General features: G+C 38.1%; 1 protein-coding gene across 1 annotated transcript; it reads left to right on the top strand.

Annotated features, from left to right (window-relative positions):
- Positions 1-1790: 1790 nt before the first annotated feature.
- On the top strand, positions 1791-19334 carry LOC133539492 (iroquois-class homeodomain protein irx-1-like). Its single transcript, XM_061881479.1, has 5 exons — positions 1791-2242; positions 2372-2617; positions 10311-11031; positions 11104-11164; positions 18986-19334. The coding sequence occupies exons 1-5, from the start codon at positions 2003-2005 to the stop codon at positions 19032-19034; spliced, it is 1317 nt and encodes a 438-aa protein (XP_061737463.1). The 5' UTR covers positions 1791-2002; the 3' UTR covers positions 19035-19334.
- Positions 19335-20333: the final 999 nt, after the last annotated feature.

Here is a 20333-nt window from a genome sequence, read left to right as displayed (position 1 = left end):
CTTAGCTGTTGTGTAGCTGCTAGCTCTTTTGCTGTTTACCTTTTGTAAATCACTAAATTAGAAGAAAAAAAATAACCGGAGCACATTTAAATGTTAATTGCCACATGTCCTACATTTTAGAGACAAACCGATACATGTTTTTTTCCGCTGATATCGGTCCGATATCAGCACGGATCAGACCACTCTTAGTGGTTAGTGACGCTCACTTGTGTAAAAAAAGAGTCCTGCAAGGTTCGGGCATGTGTGATTTGTGATGAAAAAAACAACAACTTTATTTTTACACATCTCCTTAATTTAAGTTTATGATGCAGTAAATTGCATGATGCGGACACGTTTGTTACTGGATACTTTCTCCTAAGTCTCGGAGACTTTGTATTTTTAAATAATATGCAAATATGATTTTTTTCACACTTGTTTTTATTGACAAATGTGCTGTTTGACACTGCAATATTGTTCAATGACGATTACGTATGTCTAGCTTGTGCGCTATTGTGTGCTTAGCTGTTGTGTAGCTGCTAGCTTTTAGTAGCCTAGCATGTTTACCTTTGGTAAATGACTAAATTAGAAGAAAAAACTAACCGCAGCACATTTAAATGTTAATTGCCATATGTCCTACATTTGAGAGACAAACTGATACATGTTTTTTTCCCGCTGATATCGATCCGATATCAACATGGATCAGACCACTCTTAGTGGTTAGTGACGCTCACTTGTGTAAACAAGAGTCCTGCAAGGTTCGGGCATGTGTGATTTGTGATGAAAAAAAAACAACTTTATTTTTACACATCTCCTTAATTTAAACTTATGATGCAGTAAATTGCATGATGCGGACACGTTTGTTACTGGATACTTTTTCATAAGTCTTGGAGACTTTATTTGTGTAAGTAACATGCAGATATAATTATTTCATACTTGTTTTTATTGACAAATGTGCTGTTTGACACTGCAATATTGTTCAATGACGATGACATATGTCTAGCTTGTGTGCTATTGTGTGCTTAGCTGTTGTGTAGCTGCTAGCTCTTTTGCTGTTTACCTTTTGTAAATCACTAAATTAGAAGAAAAAAAATAACCGGAGCACATTTAAATGTTAATTGCCACATGTCCTACATTTTAGAGACAAACCGATACATGTTTTTTTCCGCTGATATCGGTCCGATATCAGCACGGATCAGACCACTCTTAGTGGTTAGTGACGCTCACTTGTGTAAAAAAAGAGTCCTGCAAGGTTCGGGCATGTGTGATTTGTGATGAAAAAAAACAACAACTTTATTTTTACACATCTCCTTAATTTAAATTTATGATGCAGTAAATTGCATGATGCGGACACGTTTGTTACTGGATACTTTCTCATAAGTCTCGGAGACTTTATTTGTGTAAGTAATATGCAAATATAGTTATTTCATACTTGTTTATATTAAATTGACAGTCCTGCAAGGTTCAAGCATGTGTGATGGAAATAAAAAAATCCCTTATTTTGGTCCCTGTGAAAGCTATTTGGAGACGTGACTGAGGGGCCAACACCCCAGAATTATTGGGGGGGTCCCCTCCAGCTCCGTCAGACTGGGAACCTGCAGACATGAGCGGTGTGTGACAGCGTGCAAATGGAAGACACTTCCCAGGTTCCTCCCCTCATGTTGGAAAAACACGTCACACGCGCGCGCACGTACGCGCACGGCGCACACACGAGCCGCGCTAGCCAATGCACTAATCGCCTGCCCCTGGGCATAGGAGGAGCTTGCAGCTTTAAGTAGTTGCCAATCACTCACTCAGCTCCACTTCCAGAAAGATCCTGCGGCCAAACGCGCGCATCACTCCGCCCTCGACGTGCCAAAGTCGGGCTTGGACTCCGGGATCGTAGGCAGCTCAGAAACATTCTGGTGGTCCACACATTCATTTTTCTCTATTTTGGAATTCCTTCTTTTTTCTTTTCTTTTTTTTTTTTATTTCTTCTTGCCTCCACCGCCTCTTCTGGCCGACTTTTGAGAGAGATTTACCGGACATGGCTTTCCCTCAGCTGGGGTACCCCCAGTTCCTCAGTGCCTCCTCCCACGAGATTTACGCGGGGGAACGGCCGGCCTCGAGCCGGGAAGCAAGCGCCGAGAGCGGGGTGAGTTCGTCGGCCGCAGCCGCTGCTGTGGGCTCCATGCTGGGGATGTACGGGAGCCCGTGGGCGGCCCCCAACTATAGTGCCTTTTTGCCGTATAGCGGAGCTCCAGACCTGGCTCTCATCTCCCAGATGGTAAGTCAACTTTTGACGGTTTTAATAACATTTATTTATTGCATTTTGTGTGGAAGGTTTTGCAACTTTTTTTTTGTTCTGCAGAGCAGTAAAATATGCACTAAATTGTCCAACGTGTCCACCTTCCAGGGCTCCCAGTACGAGCTGAAGGACAGCCCCGGTGCCCACCCGGCCTCCCTGCCGGCCGTGCACGCCGCGCAGAGCTTCTACTCATACGGACAGTATCCCTACGGGGACCCGTCGAGGGCCAAGACGGCCACCCGGGAGACCACCAGCACCCTGAAGGCCTGGCTGCAGGAGCACCAGAAGAACCCTTATCCCACCAAGGGGGAGAAGATCATGCTGGCCATCATTACCAGGATGACACTCACGCAGGTGGGGGGAGAATTAAAACAGCACTTGTTTGGATAAATCAGGGGTCCCGAAACTTGACTCGGGGGGCCACTTCTTTTTTGTCTTGTCATAACAATTTTCCACATTTTTTTGATTACTCACTTTATTTTTATTTATTTATTTTATTACCAGGATGACACTCACACAGTTGGGGAAACTATTAATACATGACTTGTTTGGATAAATGTGGGGTCCCAAAATTGCAGGGGCCATTTTTTTATTTTTGTCTTCTTGTCCCTACAATTTCCAAATTTTTTCATTACTCACTTTATTTTTATTAGCAGGATGACAATCACACAGGTGGAGAAACTATTACAACAGGACTTGTTTGGATAAATCAGGGGTCCCAAAACTGCAGGGGCCACATTTTTAAAAACAGTTTTTGTTGTCTTGTCCCAAAAATTTCCACATTTTTTCATTACTCACTTTATTTGTATTTATTTTTTTTATTAGCAGGATGACAATCACACAGGTGGATAAACTATTAAAACAGCACTTGTTTGGATAAATTAGGGGTCCCAAAACTGCAGGGGCCACATTTTTTTACATTATTTTTGTTGTCATGACTCTACAATTTTCACATTTTTTTAATTACTCAATTTATTTGTATTTATTTACTTTATTAGCAGGATAACAATCACACAGGTGGAGATACTATTAAAACAGAACTTGTTTGGATAAATCAGGGGTCCCAAAACTGCAGGGGCCACATTTTTTTAAATATTTTATCTTGTCTTCTCCCTACAATTTCCACATTTTTTCATCACTCACTTTATTTGTATTTATTTATTTATTTATTTATTTATTTACTAGGATGAAACTCACACAGTTGGGGAAACTATTAATACATGACTTGTTTGGATAAATTAGGGGTCCCAAAACTGCAGGGGCCACATTTTTTAAATAATTTTTGTTGTCTTGACCCTACAATTTTCACTTTTGTTTAATTACTCACTTTAATTGTATTTATTTATTTTATTAGAAGGATGACAATCACACAGTTGGGGAAACTATTAATACATGACTTGTTTTGATAAATCAGGGGTCCCAAAATTGCAGGGGCCATTTTTTAATTTTTGTCGTCTTGTCCCTACAATTTCCACATTTTTTTGATTACTCACTTTATTTGTATTTATTTATTTTATTAGCAGGATGACACTCACACAGGTGGAGATACTATTAAAACAGAACTTGTTTGGATAAATCAGGGGTCCCAAAACTGCAGGGGCCACATTTTTAAAAATATTTTTTCTTGTCTTCTCCCTACAATTTCCACATTTTTTCATTACTCACTTTATTTGTATTTATTTATTTTATTAGCAGGATGACACTCACACAGGTGGATAAACTATTAAAACAGCACTTGTTTGGATAAATTAGGGGTCCCAAAACTGCAGGGGCCACATTTGCTTACATTATTTTTGTTGTCTTGACTCTACAATTTTCACATTTTTTTAATTACTCACTTTATTTGTATTTATTTATTTTATTAGCAGGATAACACTATTAAAACAGCACTTGTTTGGATAAATCATGGGTCCCAAAACTGCAGGGGCCACATTTTTTTTTTTTTACTTTTTGTTGTCTTGTCACTACAATTTTCACATTTTTTCATTACTCACTTTATTTGTATTTATTTGTTTTATTAGCAGGATGACACTCACACAGGTGAAGAAACTATTACAACAGGACTTGTTTGGATGAATCAGGGGTCCCAAAACTGCAGGGGCCACGTTTTTTAAAACTATTTTTGTTGTCTTGACCCTACAATTTTAATTTTTTTTTAAATTACTCACTTTATTTTTATTTATTTAATTTATTAGCAGGATGACACTCACACAGGTGGAGAAACTATTACAACAAAACTTGTTTGGATAAATCAGGGGTCCCAAAACTGCAGGGGCCACATTTTTTTAAATATTTTTTGTTGTCGTGTCCCTACAATTTCCATATTTTTCATTACTCACTTTATTTGTATTTATTTATTTATTTAATTACCAGGATGACACTCACACAGTTGGGGAAACTATTAGTACATGACTTGTTTGGATAAATCAGGGGTCCCAAAACTGCAGGGGCCACATTTTTAAAATATTTTTTGTTGTCTTCTCCCTACAATTTCCACATTTTTTCATTACTCACTTTATATGTATTTATTTATTTTATTACAAGGATGACACTCACACAGGTGGAGAAACTATTAAAACAGCACTTGTTTGGATAAATCAGGGGTCCCAAAACTGTAGGGGCCACTTTTTTTTTTTTTTTTTTGTTGTCTTGACCCTACAATTTTCACATTTGTTTAATTACTCACTTTATTTGTATTTATTTATTTTATTAGCAGGATAACACTCACACAGGTGGAGATACTATTAAAACAGCACTTGTTTGGATAAATTAGGGGTCCCAAAACTGCAGGGGCCACATTTTTTTTAAATAATTTTTGTTGTCTTCTCCCTACAATTTCCACATTTTTTCATTACTCACTTTATTTGTATGTATTTATTTTATTAGCAGGATGACAATCACACAGGTGGAGAAACTATTACAACAGGACTTGTTTGGATGAATCAGGGGTCCCAAAACTGCAAGGGCCACATTTTTAAAAATTATTTTTGTTGTCTTGACCCTACAATTTTCACATTTTTTTTAATTACTCACTTTATTTGTATTTAATTATTTTATTACCAGGATGACACTCACACAGGTGGAGAAACTATAACAACAAGACTTGTTTGGATAAATCAGGGGTCCCAAAACGGCAGGGGCCACTTTTTTTTAAATAATTTTTGTTGTCTTCTCCCTACAATTTCCACATTTTTTCATTACTCACTTCATTTGTATTTATTTATTTATGTAGTTACCAGAATGACACTCACACAGTTGGGGAAACTATTAAAACATGACTTGTTTGGATAAATCAGGGGTCCCAAAATTGCAGGGGACATTTTTTAATTTTTGTCGTCTTGTCCCTACAATTTTCACATTTGTTTAATTACTCACTTTATTTGTATTTATTTATTTTATTAGCAGGATGGCAATCACACAGGTGGAGAAACTATTACAACAGGACTTGTTTGGATAAATCAGGGGTCCCAAAACTGCAGGGGCCATGTTTTTTGTTAATCCTTTTTTTATGTTGTCCCTACAATTTCCAAATGTTTTCATTACTCACTTTATTTGTATTTATTTATTTATTTAGTTACCAGGATGACACTCACACAGTTGGGGAAACTATTAAAACATGACTTGTTTGGATGAATCAGGGGCCCCAAACTTGAAGGGGCCATTTTTATATTTTTGTCGTCTAATCCCTACAATTTTCAAATTTTTTCATTACTCACTTTATTTGTATTTATTTATTTATCTAGTTACCAGAATGACACTCACACAGTTGGGGAAACTATTAAAACATGACTTGTTTGGATGAATCAGGGGCCCCAAACTTGAAGGGGCCATTTTTATATTTTTGTCGTCTAATCCCTACAATTTTCACATTCTTTCATTACTCACTTTATTTGGATTTATTTATTTATTTATTTAATTACCAGGATGACACTCACACAGTTGGGGGAAACTATTAAAACATGACTTGTTTGGGTGAATCAGGGGCCCCAAAATTGCAGGGGCCATTTTTTTTTTTTTTGCCACAATTTTTTTTTTTAATCACCTACTTTATTGGTCTTTTCAACTCGGGACGGTGTTGGGGCCTGCGGGTCGTAGTTTGAGGACCCCTGGGATACAAAGGTTAGGGTTAGAGTTAGTTAACCCTAACCCTTAAAAGTTACTTATTGACTCGAGGGCCACATTTGATTAATTGTTGTTCTCTTGTCCTTACAATTTCCTCATATTCTAAATTACTTGCTTAAATTTTCTTCTCAACTTGGTACGCTGCCAGTTTTCCCCCCCAAGTTGTTTTTACAGCGAATTACTGTAAAATAAACAAATGGTCCCAGATTTACAGTAACATGCTAGCCTGGTTGTTTTTCACCATAAATGTACGGTTGTTGTTATTACAATGCATTACTGTAAATGGAAGAAAAAACAAAACACTACCACTTATTTTACAGCACGATTCTGGCAACTGAGCTGGCATTTTTCTTTTTCTTACTGTAAAATCACCACGTGAAGGGATATTTCCCATCATACATTTATCAGTGACAGAGCAGGAAGGGGCTAGGGATGAATTAATAGACAATTTATATGCGCTTTTTCTTTTCAACTCAGGATGCTGAGTATATTATCGAAATCCCAATTTCGATAATATTTCTAAATAAATTTGCATATTTTAAATCGCTTCTTTTTCGGTCTGGTTTGTGACTTCTTTAAATAAATCAGGGGTCCCGTAACTTTTTGACTTGGGGGCCACAATTTCTTTATTTTTGTTCTCTTGTCCCTACAATTTCCAATGTTTTTCTTAATTTACTTCTTTTATTTGTCTTTCCAACCCAAGGTCGTAGTTTGAGGGCCCCTGGGATACAAATCCCGATTTTGATAAAAACTCAAAAGTAATTTGCATATTTTAAATCGCTTTTTTTATTTTTTTATTTTTTTGGGCCTACTCCAGGTGTTCACCTGGTTTGCAACTTGTTTGGATAAATCAGGGGTCCCGAAACTTTTTGACTTGGGGGCCACATCTTTTATTTTTGTTCTCCTCTCCCTTCAATCTCATTTTTTTTTTTTTTTAAATGTACTCCCTTTATTTGTCTTTTCAACTTGGGACGCTGGTGGGGCCCGCGGGTTGTAGTTTGAGGGCCCCTGGAAGAAAAAATCACGATTTCGATAATAATTTAAAATTAATTTGCATATATTAAATCGCGTTGGGGTTTTTGTTGTTTGTTTGGTTTTTTTGCCTACTCCAAGTGTCCACCTAGTTTGTGACTTATTTGAATAAATCAGGGGTCCCGTAACTTTTTGACTTGGGGGCCACATTTTCTTTATTTTTGTTCTCTTGTCCCTACAATTTCCATTTTTTTTTTCTTAATTTACTCCTTTTATTTGTCTTTCCAACCCAAGGTCGTAGTTTGAGGGCCCCTGGGATACAAATCACGATTTCGATAATAACTCAAACTTAATTTGCATATTTTAAATCGCCTTCTTTTTCCCGGCCTCCTCCAGGTGTCCACCAGGTTTGCAACTTGTTTGGATAAATCAGACTTGGGGGCCACATTTTTTTGTTTGTTTGTTTGTTGTTGTTTTTTTTGTTCTCTTGTCCCTAAAATGTCTACATTTTTTCTTAATTTACTCCCTTTATTTGTCTTTCCAACCCGAGGCGCTAGTGGGGCCCGCGGGTTGTAGTTTGAGGGCCCCTGGGATACAAATCACGATTTTGATAATAACTAGAAAGTAATTTGCATATTTTAAATCGCTTTCTTTTTTCGGCCTCCTCCAGGTGTCCAGCTGTTTTGCGACTTGTTTGGATAAATCAGACTTAGGGGCCACAATTGTCTTTTTTCCTTTTTTTTTGTTCTCTTGTCCCTACAATTTCACATTTTTTTCTTAATTTACTCCCTTTATTTGTCTTTCCAACCCAAGGTCGTAGTCTGAGGGCCCCTGGGATACAAATCACGATTTCGATAATAACTCAAAAGTAATTTGCATATTTTAAATCGCAGTTTTTTTTCCGGCCTCCTCCAGGTGTCCAGCTGGTTTGAGACTTGTTTGGATAAATCAAACTTGGGGGCCACATTCTTTTTTGTTTGTTTGTTTGTTTTTTGTTTGTTTGTTTTGTTCTCTTGTCCCTAAAATGTCAAAATAAATTCTTAATTTACTCCTATTATTTGTCTTTTGAGACGCTAGTGGGGCCCGCGGGTTGTTTGAGGGCCCCTGGGGTACAAGTCGTGATTTCGGTAATAATTCAAAATTAATTTACATATTTTAAATCGCGGTTTTTTTTTCCGGCCTCCTCCAGGTGTCCACCTGGTTTTGCGACTTGTTTGGATAAATCAAACTTGGGGGCCACATTCTTTTTTGTTTGTTTGTTTGTTTTTTGTTTGTTTGTTTTGCTCTCTTGTCCTTAAAATGTCAAAAAAAATTCTTAATTTACTCCTATTATTTGTCTTTTGAGACGCTAGTGGGGCCCGCGGGTTGTTTGAGGGCCCCTGGGGTACAAGTCGTGATTTCGGTAATAATTCAAAATTAATTTACATATTTTAAATCGCGGTTTTTTTTTCCGGCCTCCTCCAGGTGTCCACCTGGTTTTGCGACTTGTTTGGATAAATCAGACTTGAGGGCCACATTTTTTAATTTATTCTTTTTTTGTTCTCTTGTCCCTACAATTTCCAAATTTTTTTCTTAATTTACTCCCTTTATTTGTCTTTCCAACTCAAGGTCATAGTTTGAGGGCCCCTGGGATACAAATCACGATTTTGATAATAACTCAAAAGTAATTTGCATATTTAAAATCGCGTTCTTTTTTCGGCCTCCCCCAGGTGTCCACTTGGTTTGCAACTTGTTTGGATAAATCAGACTTAGGGGCCACATTTTCTTTATTTTTGTTCTATTGTCCCTACAATTTCCACATTTTTTCTTAATTTATTCCCTTTATTTGTCTTTCCAACCCGAGGTCGTAGTTTAAGGGCCCCTTGGATACAAATCACGATTTTGATAAAAACTCAAACTTAATTTGCATATTTTAAATCGCGGGGTTTTTTCCGGCCTCCCCCAGGTGTCCACTTGGTTTGCAACTTGTTTGGATAAATCAGACTTAGGGGCCACATTTTCTTTATTTTTGTTCTATTGTCCCTACAATTTCCACATTTTTTCTTAATTTATTCCCTTTATTTGTCTTTCCAACCCGAGGTCGTAGTTTAAGGGCCCCTTGGATACAAATCACGATTTTGATAAAAACTCAAACTTAATTTGCATATTTTAAATCGCGGGGTTTTTTCCGGCCTCCTCCAGGTGTCCACCTGTTTTGCAACTTGTTTGGATAAATCAGACTTGAGGGCCAAATTTTTTTTTTCTTCTTTTTTTGTTCTCTTGTCCCTAAAATTTCCAAATGTTTTCTTAATTTACTCCCTCTATTTGTTTTTTCCACCCGAGACGATAGTGGGGCCCACGGGTTGTAGTTTGAGGGCCCCTGGGATACAAGTCACGATTTCGACAATAGTTCAAAAGTAATTTGCATATTTTAAATCGCTTTCTTTTTTCTGGCCTCCTCCAGGTGTCCACCTGGTTTGCGACTTGTTTGGATAAATCAGACTTGGGGGCCACATTTTTTTGTTTTTGTTTTTGTTTTGTTTGTTTTGTTCTTTTGTCCCTAAAATTTCTACATTTTTTCTTAATTTACTCCTATTATTTGTCTTTTCAACCCGAGACGCTAGTGGTGCCCGCGGGTTGTTTGAGGGCCCCTGGGATACAAATCACGATTTCGATAATAACTCAAAAGTAATTTGCATATTTTAAATCGCGTTTTTTTTTTTTTTCGGCCTCCTCCAGGTGTCCACCTGATTTGCAACTTGTTTGGATAAATACGCCTCAGGGGCCACATTTTTTATTTATTCTTTTTTTGTTCTCTTGTCCCTACAATTTCCACATTTTTTTTTTTCTTAATTTACTCCCTTTATTTGTCTTTCCAACCCGAGGTCGTAGTTTGAGGGCCCCTGGGATACAAATAATTCAAAATGAATTTGCATATTTTAAATCGCAGTTTTTTTTTCCCGGCCTCCCCCAGGTGTCCACCTGGTTTGCCAACGCGCGCCGGCGCCTGAAGAAGGAGAACAAGGTGACGTGGGGCCGCAGCGCGGAGGACCGGGACGGACGCATCTTCAGCAGCGACAACGAGGACGAGCACGGCAAGAACGGCAGCGACGAGGAGGAGGAGGAGGAGGAAGAGGAGGAGATCGACTTGGAAACGGTGGACATCGAGCGGCCGGAGGAGGAGCGCGCAGGCGGCAAGAAGGCGGGCATGGAGGCGGCAGACACGGAGGCCTCGACCGAGGCGAGCCCCAGGACGCTTTCCCTCGGCAAAGTCCAGCCTGCGGCGGTCAAACTCGACGCGGATCTGTCGCCCATCAGACCGCCGCAGAGCAAACCCAAAATCTGGTCCCTCGCGGAGACCGCGGCGGCCCCGGACAGCGGCGCGCACAAAGCCGCCCTGCACGCACATGCGCATGCGCACCACCCGGCGCTGCTCCCGGGTCACCAGGGGATTTACACCTGCCAGATCGGCAAACTGCACAACTGGGCCAACGCGGCCTTCCTCAACGCCAACTCGCTTTTCAACATGCGCTCGCTGCTCGGGGGCGCGCCGGGCGGACACGTCGTGCCTTCTTTCCGCAGCGCGCACGCCTCCTGCGCCGCGCGACCCGGGCGGGCCACCGGCACGTCGGGGACGGAGGACGACAGCGACGACGGGGGGGACTCGTCCGGAAGCTTTAGCCCGAAACGAGACGGTATGCCGCCCGACGCCGCGTGTCGCCGCACATTCGCGCCCAGACTTCAATTCCACCCTCTTTTCGTTCCAGATGAAGACAGCGACCACAGAGCGGATTCTCTCAAGTCTCCATTCCGGATCATCACCGACAGGTAACCTCTCACCTTTCACGAATAAATATTGCAATAATCATATTTGTTTTGAAAAAGCAGTACGTTGCGTAAATTAGTATTATTATTATTATTTTTGGGTCATGAAAAAGGGAGTTTTTTTGTTTTGGTGCACTAATTGTAAGTTTATTTTTGTGTTTTTTTATGTTGATTTAATAATTAAAAAAGATATTTAAAAAATATTCTACGGCACGGTGGTAAAGGTCATAATCGTCATCATATAAGAAAAAAAAAAGTGTAAATTTTACGTGGCTTGCATTTTCATGAAAGGAATAAAAATAAATGATAATGATCTTTGTTGGCCCTGTAATGAGGTGGTGACTTGTCCAGGGTGTACGCCGCCTTCTGCCCGATTGTAGCTGAGATAGGCGCCAGCGCCCCCCGCGATCTCAAAAGGGAATAAGCGGTAGAAAAATGGATGGATGGATAATTTTTGTTTTTTTGGTCATGAAAAAGAGAATTTTTTTCTTGTTGGTGCACTAATTGTAAGTTTATTTTGTGTGTTTTTATGTTGATTTAATAATTAAAAAATAAATAAAACAATTATTCTGCGGCCCGGTGGTTGGGGACCACTGGTAAAGGTCATAATCATCATCATATAAGAAAAAAAAAAAGGAAAAAAAGTGTAAATTGTACGTGGCTTGTTTATATGCATTTTCATGAAAGAAATAAAAATAAATGATGATGATCTTTGTTGGCCCTGTGATGAGGTGTCGACTTGTCCAGGGTGTTACGCCGCCTTCTGCCCGATTGTAGTTGAGATAGGGGCCAGCGCCCCCGCGATCCCAAAAGGGAATAAGCCGTTGAAAAATGGAAGGATGGATAATTTTTTTTTTTGTTTGTTTTGGTCATGAAAAAGGGAGTTTTTTTTGTGTTGGTGCACTAATTGTAAGTTTCTTTTGTGTTTTTTTATGTTGATTTAATAATTGAAAAAAATATTTAAAAAATATTCTACGGCACGGTGGTTGGGCACCACTGGTAAAGGTCATAATCATCATCATAAAAGAAAAAAAAAGGGGTAAATTTTACGTGGCTTGTTTATATGCATTTTCATGAAAGGAATAAAAATAAATGATAATGATCTTTGTTGGCCCTGTGATGAGGTGGCGACTTGTCCAGGGTGTACGCCGCCCTCTGCCCGATTGTAGCTGAGATAGGCGCCAGCGCCCCCCGCCATCCCAAAAGGGAATAAGCGGTAGTAAAATGGATGGATGGATAATTTTTGTTTTTTTGGTCATGAAAAAGGGAGTTTTTTTGTGTTGGTGCACTAATTGTAAGTTTATTTTTTGCTTTTTATGTTGATTTAATAATTAAAAAAAATATTTAAAAAATATTCTACGGCACGGTGGTTGTGCACCACTGGTAAAGGTCATAATCATCATCATATAAGAAAAAAAAGGGGTAAATTTTACGTGGCTTGTTTATATGCATTTTCATGAAAGGAATAAAAATAAATGATAATGATCTTTGTTGGCCCTGTGATGAGGTGGCGACTTGTCCAGGGTGTACGCCGCCCTCTGCCCGATTGTAGCTGAGATAGGCGCCAGCGCCCCCCGCCATCCCAAAAGGGAATAAGCGGTAGAAAAAATGGATGGATGGATAATTTTTGTTTTTTTTTGGTCATGAAAAAGGGAGTTTTTTTGTGTTGGTGCACTAATTGTAAGTTTATTTTTTGCTTTTTATGTTGATTTAATAATTAAAAAAAATATTTTAAAAATATTCTACGGCACGGTGGTTGTGCACCACTGGTAAAGGTCATAATCATCATCATATAAGAAAAAAAAAAAGTGTAAATTGTAGTTGGCTTGCATTTTCATGAAAGGAATAGAAATAAATGACGATGATTTGTGTTGGCCCTGTGATGAGGTGGCGACTTGTCCAGGGTGTACACCACCTTCTGCCCGATTGTAGCTGAGACAGGCGCCAGCGCCCCTTGCCATCCCAGAAGGGAATAAGCGGTAGTAAAATGGATGGATGGATGATTTTTGTTTTTTTGGTCATGAAAAAGGGAGTTTTTTTGTGTTGGTGCACTAATTGTAAGTTTATTTTTTGCTTTTTATGTTGATTTAATAATTAAAAAATAAATTAATAAAACAATTATTCTGCGGCCCGGTGGTTGGGCACCACTGGTAAAGGTCATAATCATCATATAAGAAAAAAAAAAGAAAAAAAAGTGTTACTTGTACTTGGCTTGCATTTTCATGAAAGGAATACAAATAAATGATAATGATCTGTGTTGGCCCTGTGATGATGTGGCGACTTGTCCAGGGTGTATGCCGCCTTCTTCCCGATTGTAGCTGAGATAGGCGCCAGCGCCCCCCGCGATCCCAAAAGGGAATAAGCGGTAGAAAAAGGATGAATGGATAATTTTTGTTTTGAAAAAGCAGTATGTTGCGTAAACCCTTTTTTTTTTTTTTTTTTGGTCATGAAAAAGAGAGTTTTTTTGTGTTGGTGCACTAATTGTAAGTGTTTTATGTTGATTTAATAATTAAAAAAAATATTTAAAAAAAAAAATAATAATTTCTGCGGCACGGTGGTTGGGGACCACTGGTAAAGGTCATAATCATCATCATATAAGAAAGAGAAAAAAAAAGGAAAAAAAGTGTAAATTTTACGCGGCTTTTATATATGCATTTTCATGAAAGGAATAAAAATAAATGATGATGATCTGTGTTGGCTCTGATGAGGTGGCGACTTGTCCAGGGTTGTAGCTGAGATAGGCGCCAGTACCCCCAAAAGGGAATAAGCGGTAGATAATGGATGGATTGATGATGATGATCATCATTTTTCATCATTTATTTTTCTTCCTTTCATGAAAATGCAAAACAAGACACAGAAACTTCACACTTTCATTATTTTTTTTGTTTCTTATACATTTCCATGTTCAGAAAGGAGCCGATGGAAGAATAATATTCTTATATTTATCCGCCCCCTTTTTAACACCAATTATTTTAGTTGACTTTATAACTGTTCCCATACTTTCTCATTTTCGTCGAAGCATTTTCCACAATGACACGTCCGATCTTCATCAAAAATCCCTTCGATATAATTCCAGTTGTCTCTTTTTGGAACTCTTTTTTAAACTTAAAGATATTCCTGAAACGTCTTACTTTAAAGAATTCCATGCTTTCACAGCAGCAACAGACAAGCACATTTGCCAGGGGCCACACCTACACCTAAATTGGGGCCCTCAGCAGAACTGTATTTGGAGCCCCGCCCCACCCACCTATAAAAAATAAAATTAGTATACTTTAATAAAACTTGAATTCAATTTGATGCATGTTTTGTACAAAAATTTGTACAAAAATTAGTATACTTTAATAAATCTTCAATTCAATTTGATGCATGTTTTGTACAAAAAAAATCATGCAATGTAATATTCAAAAACAATTGTGGCTCGTAAAAATAAATCTGTATTTAACAGGAAAAACAAAAGCTGTTTTTTTTTAACACAATACTGTCAAGTTAAAAAAAAAAAGGTACCAAACTCCCTGCCAGTTTTTCCTCACAGTTGGGGTGGTTGGGGGAGGGGGTGGGGGGAGGCATGGGGGCAGGGGTATTAAAACAGGACTTGTTTGGATAAATCAGGGGTCCCGAGACTTGAATCGGAGGGCCACATTTTTTATTTGTTGTTGTTGTTGTCTTGTCTCTACCATTTCCACATTTTTTTAATTACTCACTTTGTTTTTTTTAAATGTTATTAGTAGAATGACACTCACACAGGTGGAGAAACTATTAAAAAAGGACTTGTTTGGATAAATCAGGGGTCCCAAAATTGCAGGGTCCACATTTTTATTTGACATTTTTTTGTTGTTGTCGTGTCTCTACGATTTCCACATTTCTTTAATTACTCATTTTATTTGTTTTTATGTTATTAGCACTCACACAGGTAGAGAAACTATTAAACAGGACTTGTTTGGATAAATCAGGGGTCCCAAAACTGCAGGGGCCACATTTTTTATTTATTTTTTTGTTGTTGTCTTGTCTCTACCATTTCCACATTTTTTTTAACCACTCATTTGTTTTTATGTTATTAGCAGGAAGACACTCACACAGGTGGAGAAACTATTAAAACAGGACTTGTTTGGATAAATCAGGGGTCCCAAAACTGCAGGGGGCACATTTTTTATTTTTTATGTTTGTTGTTTTTGTCTTGTCTCTACCATTTCCACATTTTTGTTAATTACTCACTTTATTTGTTTTTATGTTATTAGCAGGAAGACACTCACACAGGTGGAGAAACTATTAAAACAGGACTTGTTTGGATAAATCAGGGGTCCCAAAACTGCAGGGCCACATTTTTTATTTTTTTTGTCGTTGTCTTGTCTCTACCATTTCCACATTTTTTAAGGACTCACTTTATCTGTTTTTATGTTATTAACAGGATGACACCCACACAGGTGGAGAAACTATTAAAACAGGACTTGTTTGGATAAATCAGGGGTCCCAAAACTGCAGGGGCCACTTTTTATTGTTTTATTTTTGTTGTGTAGTCTTGTCTCTACCATTTCGACATTTTTTTAATTACTCACCTTATTTGTTTTTATGTTATTAGCAGGAAGACACTCACACAGGTGGAGAAACTATTAAAACAGGACTTGTTTGGATAAATCAGGGGTCCCAAAACTGCAGGGGCCACATTTTTATTTTTTATTTTTGTTGTTGTTGTCTTGTCTCTACCATTTCCACATGTTTTTAATTACTCACCTTATTTGTTTTTATGTTATTAGCAGGAAGACACTCACACAGGTGGACAAACTATTAAATAGAACTTGTTTGGATAAATCAGGGGTCCCAAAACTGCAGGGGCCGCATTTTTTATTTTTGTCGTCGAGTCCCTTGACTCGGGGGCCATATTTTTTTAAATGTTTGTTCTTTTGTGCCTACAATTTCCAATTTTTTTTAATTAGTAGCTTTATTTTTCTTTTCAACTTGATACGCTGCCAGTGTTTCCCCCCCAGTTGTTTTTACAGCGAATTACTGTAAAATAAAATAAAAAGTCCCAGATTTAGGGTAACATTCTAGCCTGGTCGTTGCAATGCATTACTGTAAATGGAAATACACTACAACTTATTTTAAAGGGAGATTCTGGCATCCGAGCTGCCATTTTTCTTTTTCTTACTGTGAAATTATAATTATTCTTATTTTTTAAAAATGTTTTATAGCATGCAAAACTCTCTGGTTTAAGTCTGACCGGGGTTTGAACTCATCTTTTAAGGCGAGCGCCAACGTACGCAAAACGTGAGGGGATGTTTGCCATTGTATACTAATCAGTGACAGAGCAGGAAGGAGCTGGGAATTAATCAATAGACAATTGATTGTGTGGTCTGTGGCAAATGTCACTTGAAAATACTGTGATAATAATAATAATCATAATAATCATCCTAAAACTTCGAAAAATGTTCCTCTTTGACATTGTGACAATAAAATTGCATTTGTGTTCAAACATAGTTGTTTTTTTAAGTTAATTTAAATGATGCAAGTACAATTAATCGTGATTAATCACAATACTTTAGATAAAACTGTTGGCATGTTTTGAACAAAAAAAGTTGTGCATTCAAATAACACTTCAATAAACGTCCTTGTTTGATATTTTGACAACAAAACTACATTTATGTCAAAATATTGGTGTTCTTAAGTTAGTTTAAATCACGCAAGTATTACGATTAATCACAATTGAAATCATCACAATACTGTCAGCATGTTTTGAACAAATACACGTGCATTTAAATAACACTTTAAAAAAATGTGTGTTTGATATTCTAACAAAAAATGTTCCTTTGTGTGAATTTTTTTTTAAGATAATTTGATTTATGCATGTTGTTTTAATTTATGCATGTACTACAATGAATTGTGATTCATTACAATTCAAATAATCAATACTTTTGACTAAAATAAGATTTGAACAAACATTGTAAAACGTTCTTGTTTGACATTTGACAACACAAATGCATTTGCGGCAAAATACTTTTATACGTTTTTTGGGGGGGGTTAATTGAAATTAGGCAAGTACCACGATTAATTGTGATTAATCACAATTAACATAATTACAATAAAAGTTTTGAACAAATACCGTATTTCCTTGAATTACCGCCGGGGCGCTAATTAATTTAAAGCCTCTTCTCACTCCGACACTTACCAAAGGCATGTGGTAAATTTAAGCCTGCGCTTATAAATTTGAGTGTGATGTAAGGATACCATCATGAAAAGCACAATTAATAAAAAAAAACGTTATTATGGTCTTAGCTTTACTTATAAATGAAGTCCATGCGCAGCTCCTTCTGATCAAAAGCATCGATAACTTGTTTATAGAAGTCTTCCTTATCTTTCTTCAGTTTTAAAAGTCTCTCTGTCTCGATGGAGATCTTCCTTTATTACCTCCTGCTTCGATTGAAAGTCTAGTTTGGAAAACTGTTATATTTTAGATATGTAATCCTCCATGTTAAAAGTGCAAGCGAGAGGAAAATATAAAAAAATCGCTGCTTGTTGTCACTTCTTCTGCAGCCGAGTAGTCGCAAGAAGGATCACTAGCGCCCTCTACCACCAGGAGGCGGGAGTCATTTAATGACTCATATTTGACACACGCAGCTACGGTATATTAATAAAACATAGCTGCTTACTGTTCTTTTTAGCATATTCAATAGCTTGGACCTTAAATCCTACTGAATAGCTCTTAATCTTCTTCCCTTTATGCGATTTCAAATGATTGAAATCAACCTCCTCCATTTTGAAAATGATGACAGGTGAAGTGTCACACGTGACGAGTTTGACCCGGTGGAAATTCTAGACATGCGCTAATAAAAATAATATTTTGCGAAACCAGTTTGACCCGGTGTTAATCCTGATATCTTGCGAAACCAGTTGGACACGGCGGAAATTCTAGACATGCGCTAATAAAAATAATATTTTGCGAAACGAGTTAATCCTGAGCCGGAGGTAATGCTAAGCATGCGCTAATTATTTTGCGAAACGAGTTTGACCCGGCAGTAATTCTAAGCAGGCGCATACTATATACCTGGTGGCAATTCAAGGAAATACGATAATCAAAATTTAATTAATTACAATAGTTTAAATACAACTATTTGCATGTTCTGTGACAAATATTGTGTATTTAAGTAACTCATAATGTTGGTTTTTTTCCAGTTCATTTAAATCATGCAAGTACCACGATTAATCGTGATTAATCACAACTCGATCACAATTCTTCGGATTAAACCGTTTGCTTGTTTTGTGACAAATAATGTGGTGCGTTCAAGTGACACATTCAGACAGTATATTTGTGTTTACATCCAAATATTGTTTATTCCACGGTAATTAAAATGACGCGAGTACTGCGATTAACTGTGATTAATCCTGTGATTTTTGTGATTGAGAGTATTTTAATGCCACAGGTAAACACTGCAACACCTGACTCTCCCAGGTGACCATCACTGGGGGGCCACTTTAAGGCCTGGTCAGGCTGGAGCGTCCTGCACAAGGCAGGGAGGCTTTATCTCTCATCACCCGGGTCATTTCAATAATCTGCAGCCATTTCATCCACGCCACTCCCCTGAGTGAATGCAGTCCACGCATGTCAAAGAGGCTGACGGCAGGAATGTGACCGTGGGGGGATGGGGGGGGGGGGGGGGGGCTTGGAAATTACAATTAGGCTTTGAACAATTAACAATCCCGTTTTTAAAGTTAACAGCGCACCATTTACATGAGAATTGCAGGAATCAAGGAAGCGTATGAATAAAATGGCATTGTTTTGCACGTTTCTAATTGTGTTTTTCATGTCCCCCCCAACCCCCACCCCCCCACCAGACCTCATCACGGCAGCGGGGCACAGCGGGCGCTCACCACAACATTGTGAGAGGACTCCCCAACAATATTCATTTTTATTTAACCCAGAAGAAAAGACTATTTTGGACCTGTAATAGAGTGGTACTGTTTAGCTATACTTGTTATGTGTCCTCCCTTTTATGTACGGGTTCTTTTTTGGGGGCGGGGGGGAATGTGTAAATACCGGATATGGATATGTCTTTAAAAAGAATATATTTTTGGGAAACTAAATAAATGTCATTATAGTCATTTATTATTGGAAAAGAGAAGACGCCTGTACTTGTCTCGGGGGAAATACCAAAGAAGAGCAGATTTGTTATTATTGTAGCGTTTCTGGATTCATCTTGTGGATTTTTAGTCCTTGCTGGAATTTGCATATCCTCTCGAGAATAAACGTCCTCTGCAGTGGACGCTTGTTCTCAGGACGATCTTTCTTGTGTGCAAATATTCATGATAAAATATGTTTGCAGTATTCGCCTGGTTTCAATCGCCCTGGTAGTACCGTATTTCCTGGAATTGCCGCCGGGTATATAGTATGCGCCTGCCTAGAATTACTACTCGTTTTGCAAAATGTTATTTTTACTAGCCCATGTCTAGAATTTCCGCCAGGTCAAACTCGTTTCGCAAAATAATTAGCATATGCCTAGAATATCCACCGGGTCAAACTCGTCACGTCACGAGTGACACTTCACCTGTCATCATTTTCAAAATGGAAGAGGCTGATTTCAATCATTTGCAATCGCATAAAGGGAAGAAGATTATGAGCTATTCAGTAGGATTTAAAGTCCAAGCTATTGAATATGCTAAAACGAACAGTAAGCAGCTATGTTTTATTACTATACCGTAGCTGCGTGTGTCAAATATGAGTCATTCAATGACTCCCGCCTCCTGGTGGTAGAGGGCGCTAGTGATCCTTCTCGCGACTACTCGGCTGCAGAAGAAGTGACAAAAAGCAGTAAGAGTGAGCAGCGATCGTTTATTTTTTCCTCTCGCTTGGACTTTTAACATGGAGGATTACATATCTAAAATAAAACAGTTTTCCAAACTGGACTTTCAATCGAAGCGGGAGGTAATAAAGGACGATCTCCATCGAGACAGAGAGACTTTTAAAACTGAAGAAAGATAAGGAAGACTTCTATAAAGAAGTTATCGATGCTTTTGATTAAAAGGATCTGTGCATGGACTTCATTTATAAGTAAAGGTAAGACCATAATAACGTTGTTTTTTTTTATTAAATGTGCTTTTCATGATGGTATCCTTACATCACACTCAAATTTATAAGCGCAGGCCTAAATTTACCGCATGCCTTTGGTAAATTAATTAATTAGCG

The sequence above is a fragment of the Nerophis ophidion genome, linkage group LG21 (assembly GCF_033978795.1).
Source record: "Nerophis ophidion isolate RoL-2023_Sa linkage group LG21, RoL_Noph_v1.0, whole genome shotgun sequence".
Taxonomy (NCBI): Eukaryota; Metazoa; Chordata; class Actinopteri; order Syngnathiformes; family Syngnathidae; genus Nerophis; species Nerophis ophidion.
The sequence above is the reverse complement of the archived record's forward strand: the minus strand, read 5'-3'. Positions and strand labels throughout refer to the sequence as shown.

Coding starts and splice junctions, on each gene's coding strand:
- LOC133539492 (XM_061881479.1), top strand. CDS start 2,003: ATGGCTTTCCCTCAGCTGGGGTACCCCCAGTTCCTCAGTGCCTCCTCC. Junction 11,032..11,103: donor CTTTAGCCCGAAACGAGACG/GTATGCCGCCCG, acceptor TTTTCGTTCCAG/ATGAAGACAGCGACCACAGA. Junction 11,165..18,985: donor TTCCGGATCATCACCGACAG/GTAACCTCTCAC, acceptor CCCCCCCACCAG/ACCTCATCACGGCAGCGGGG.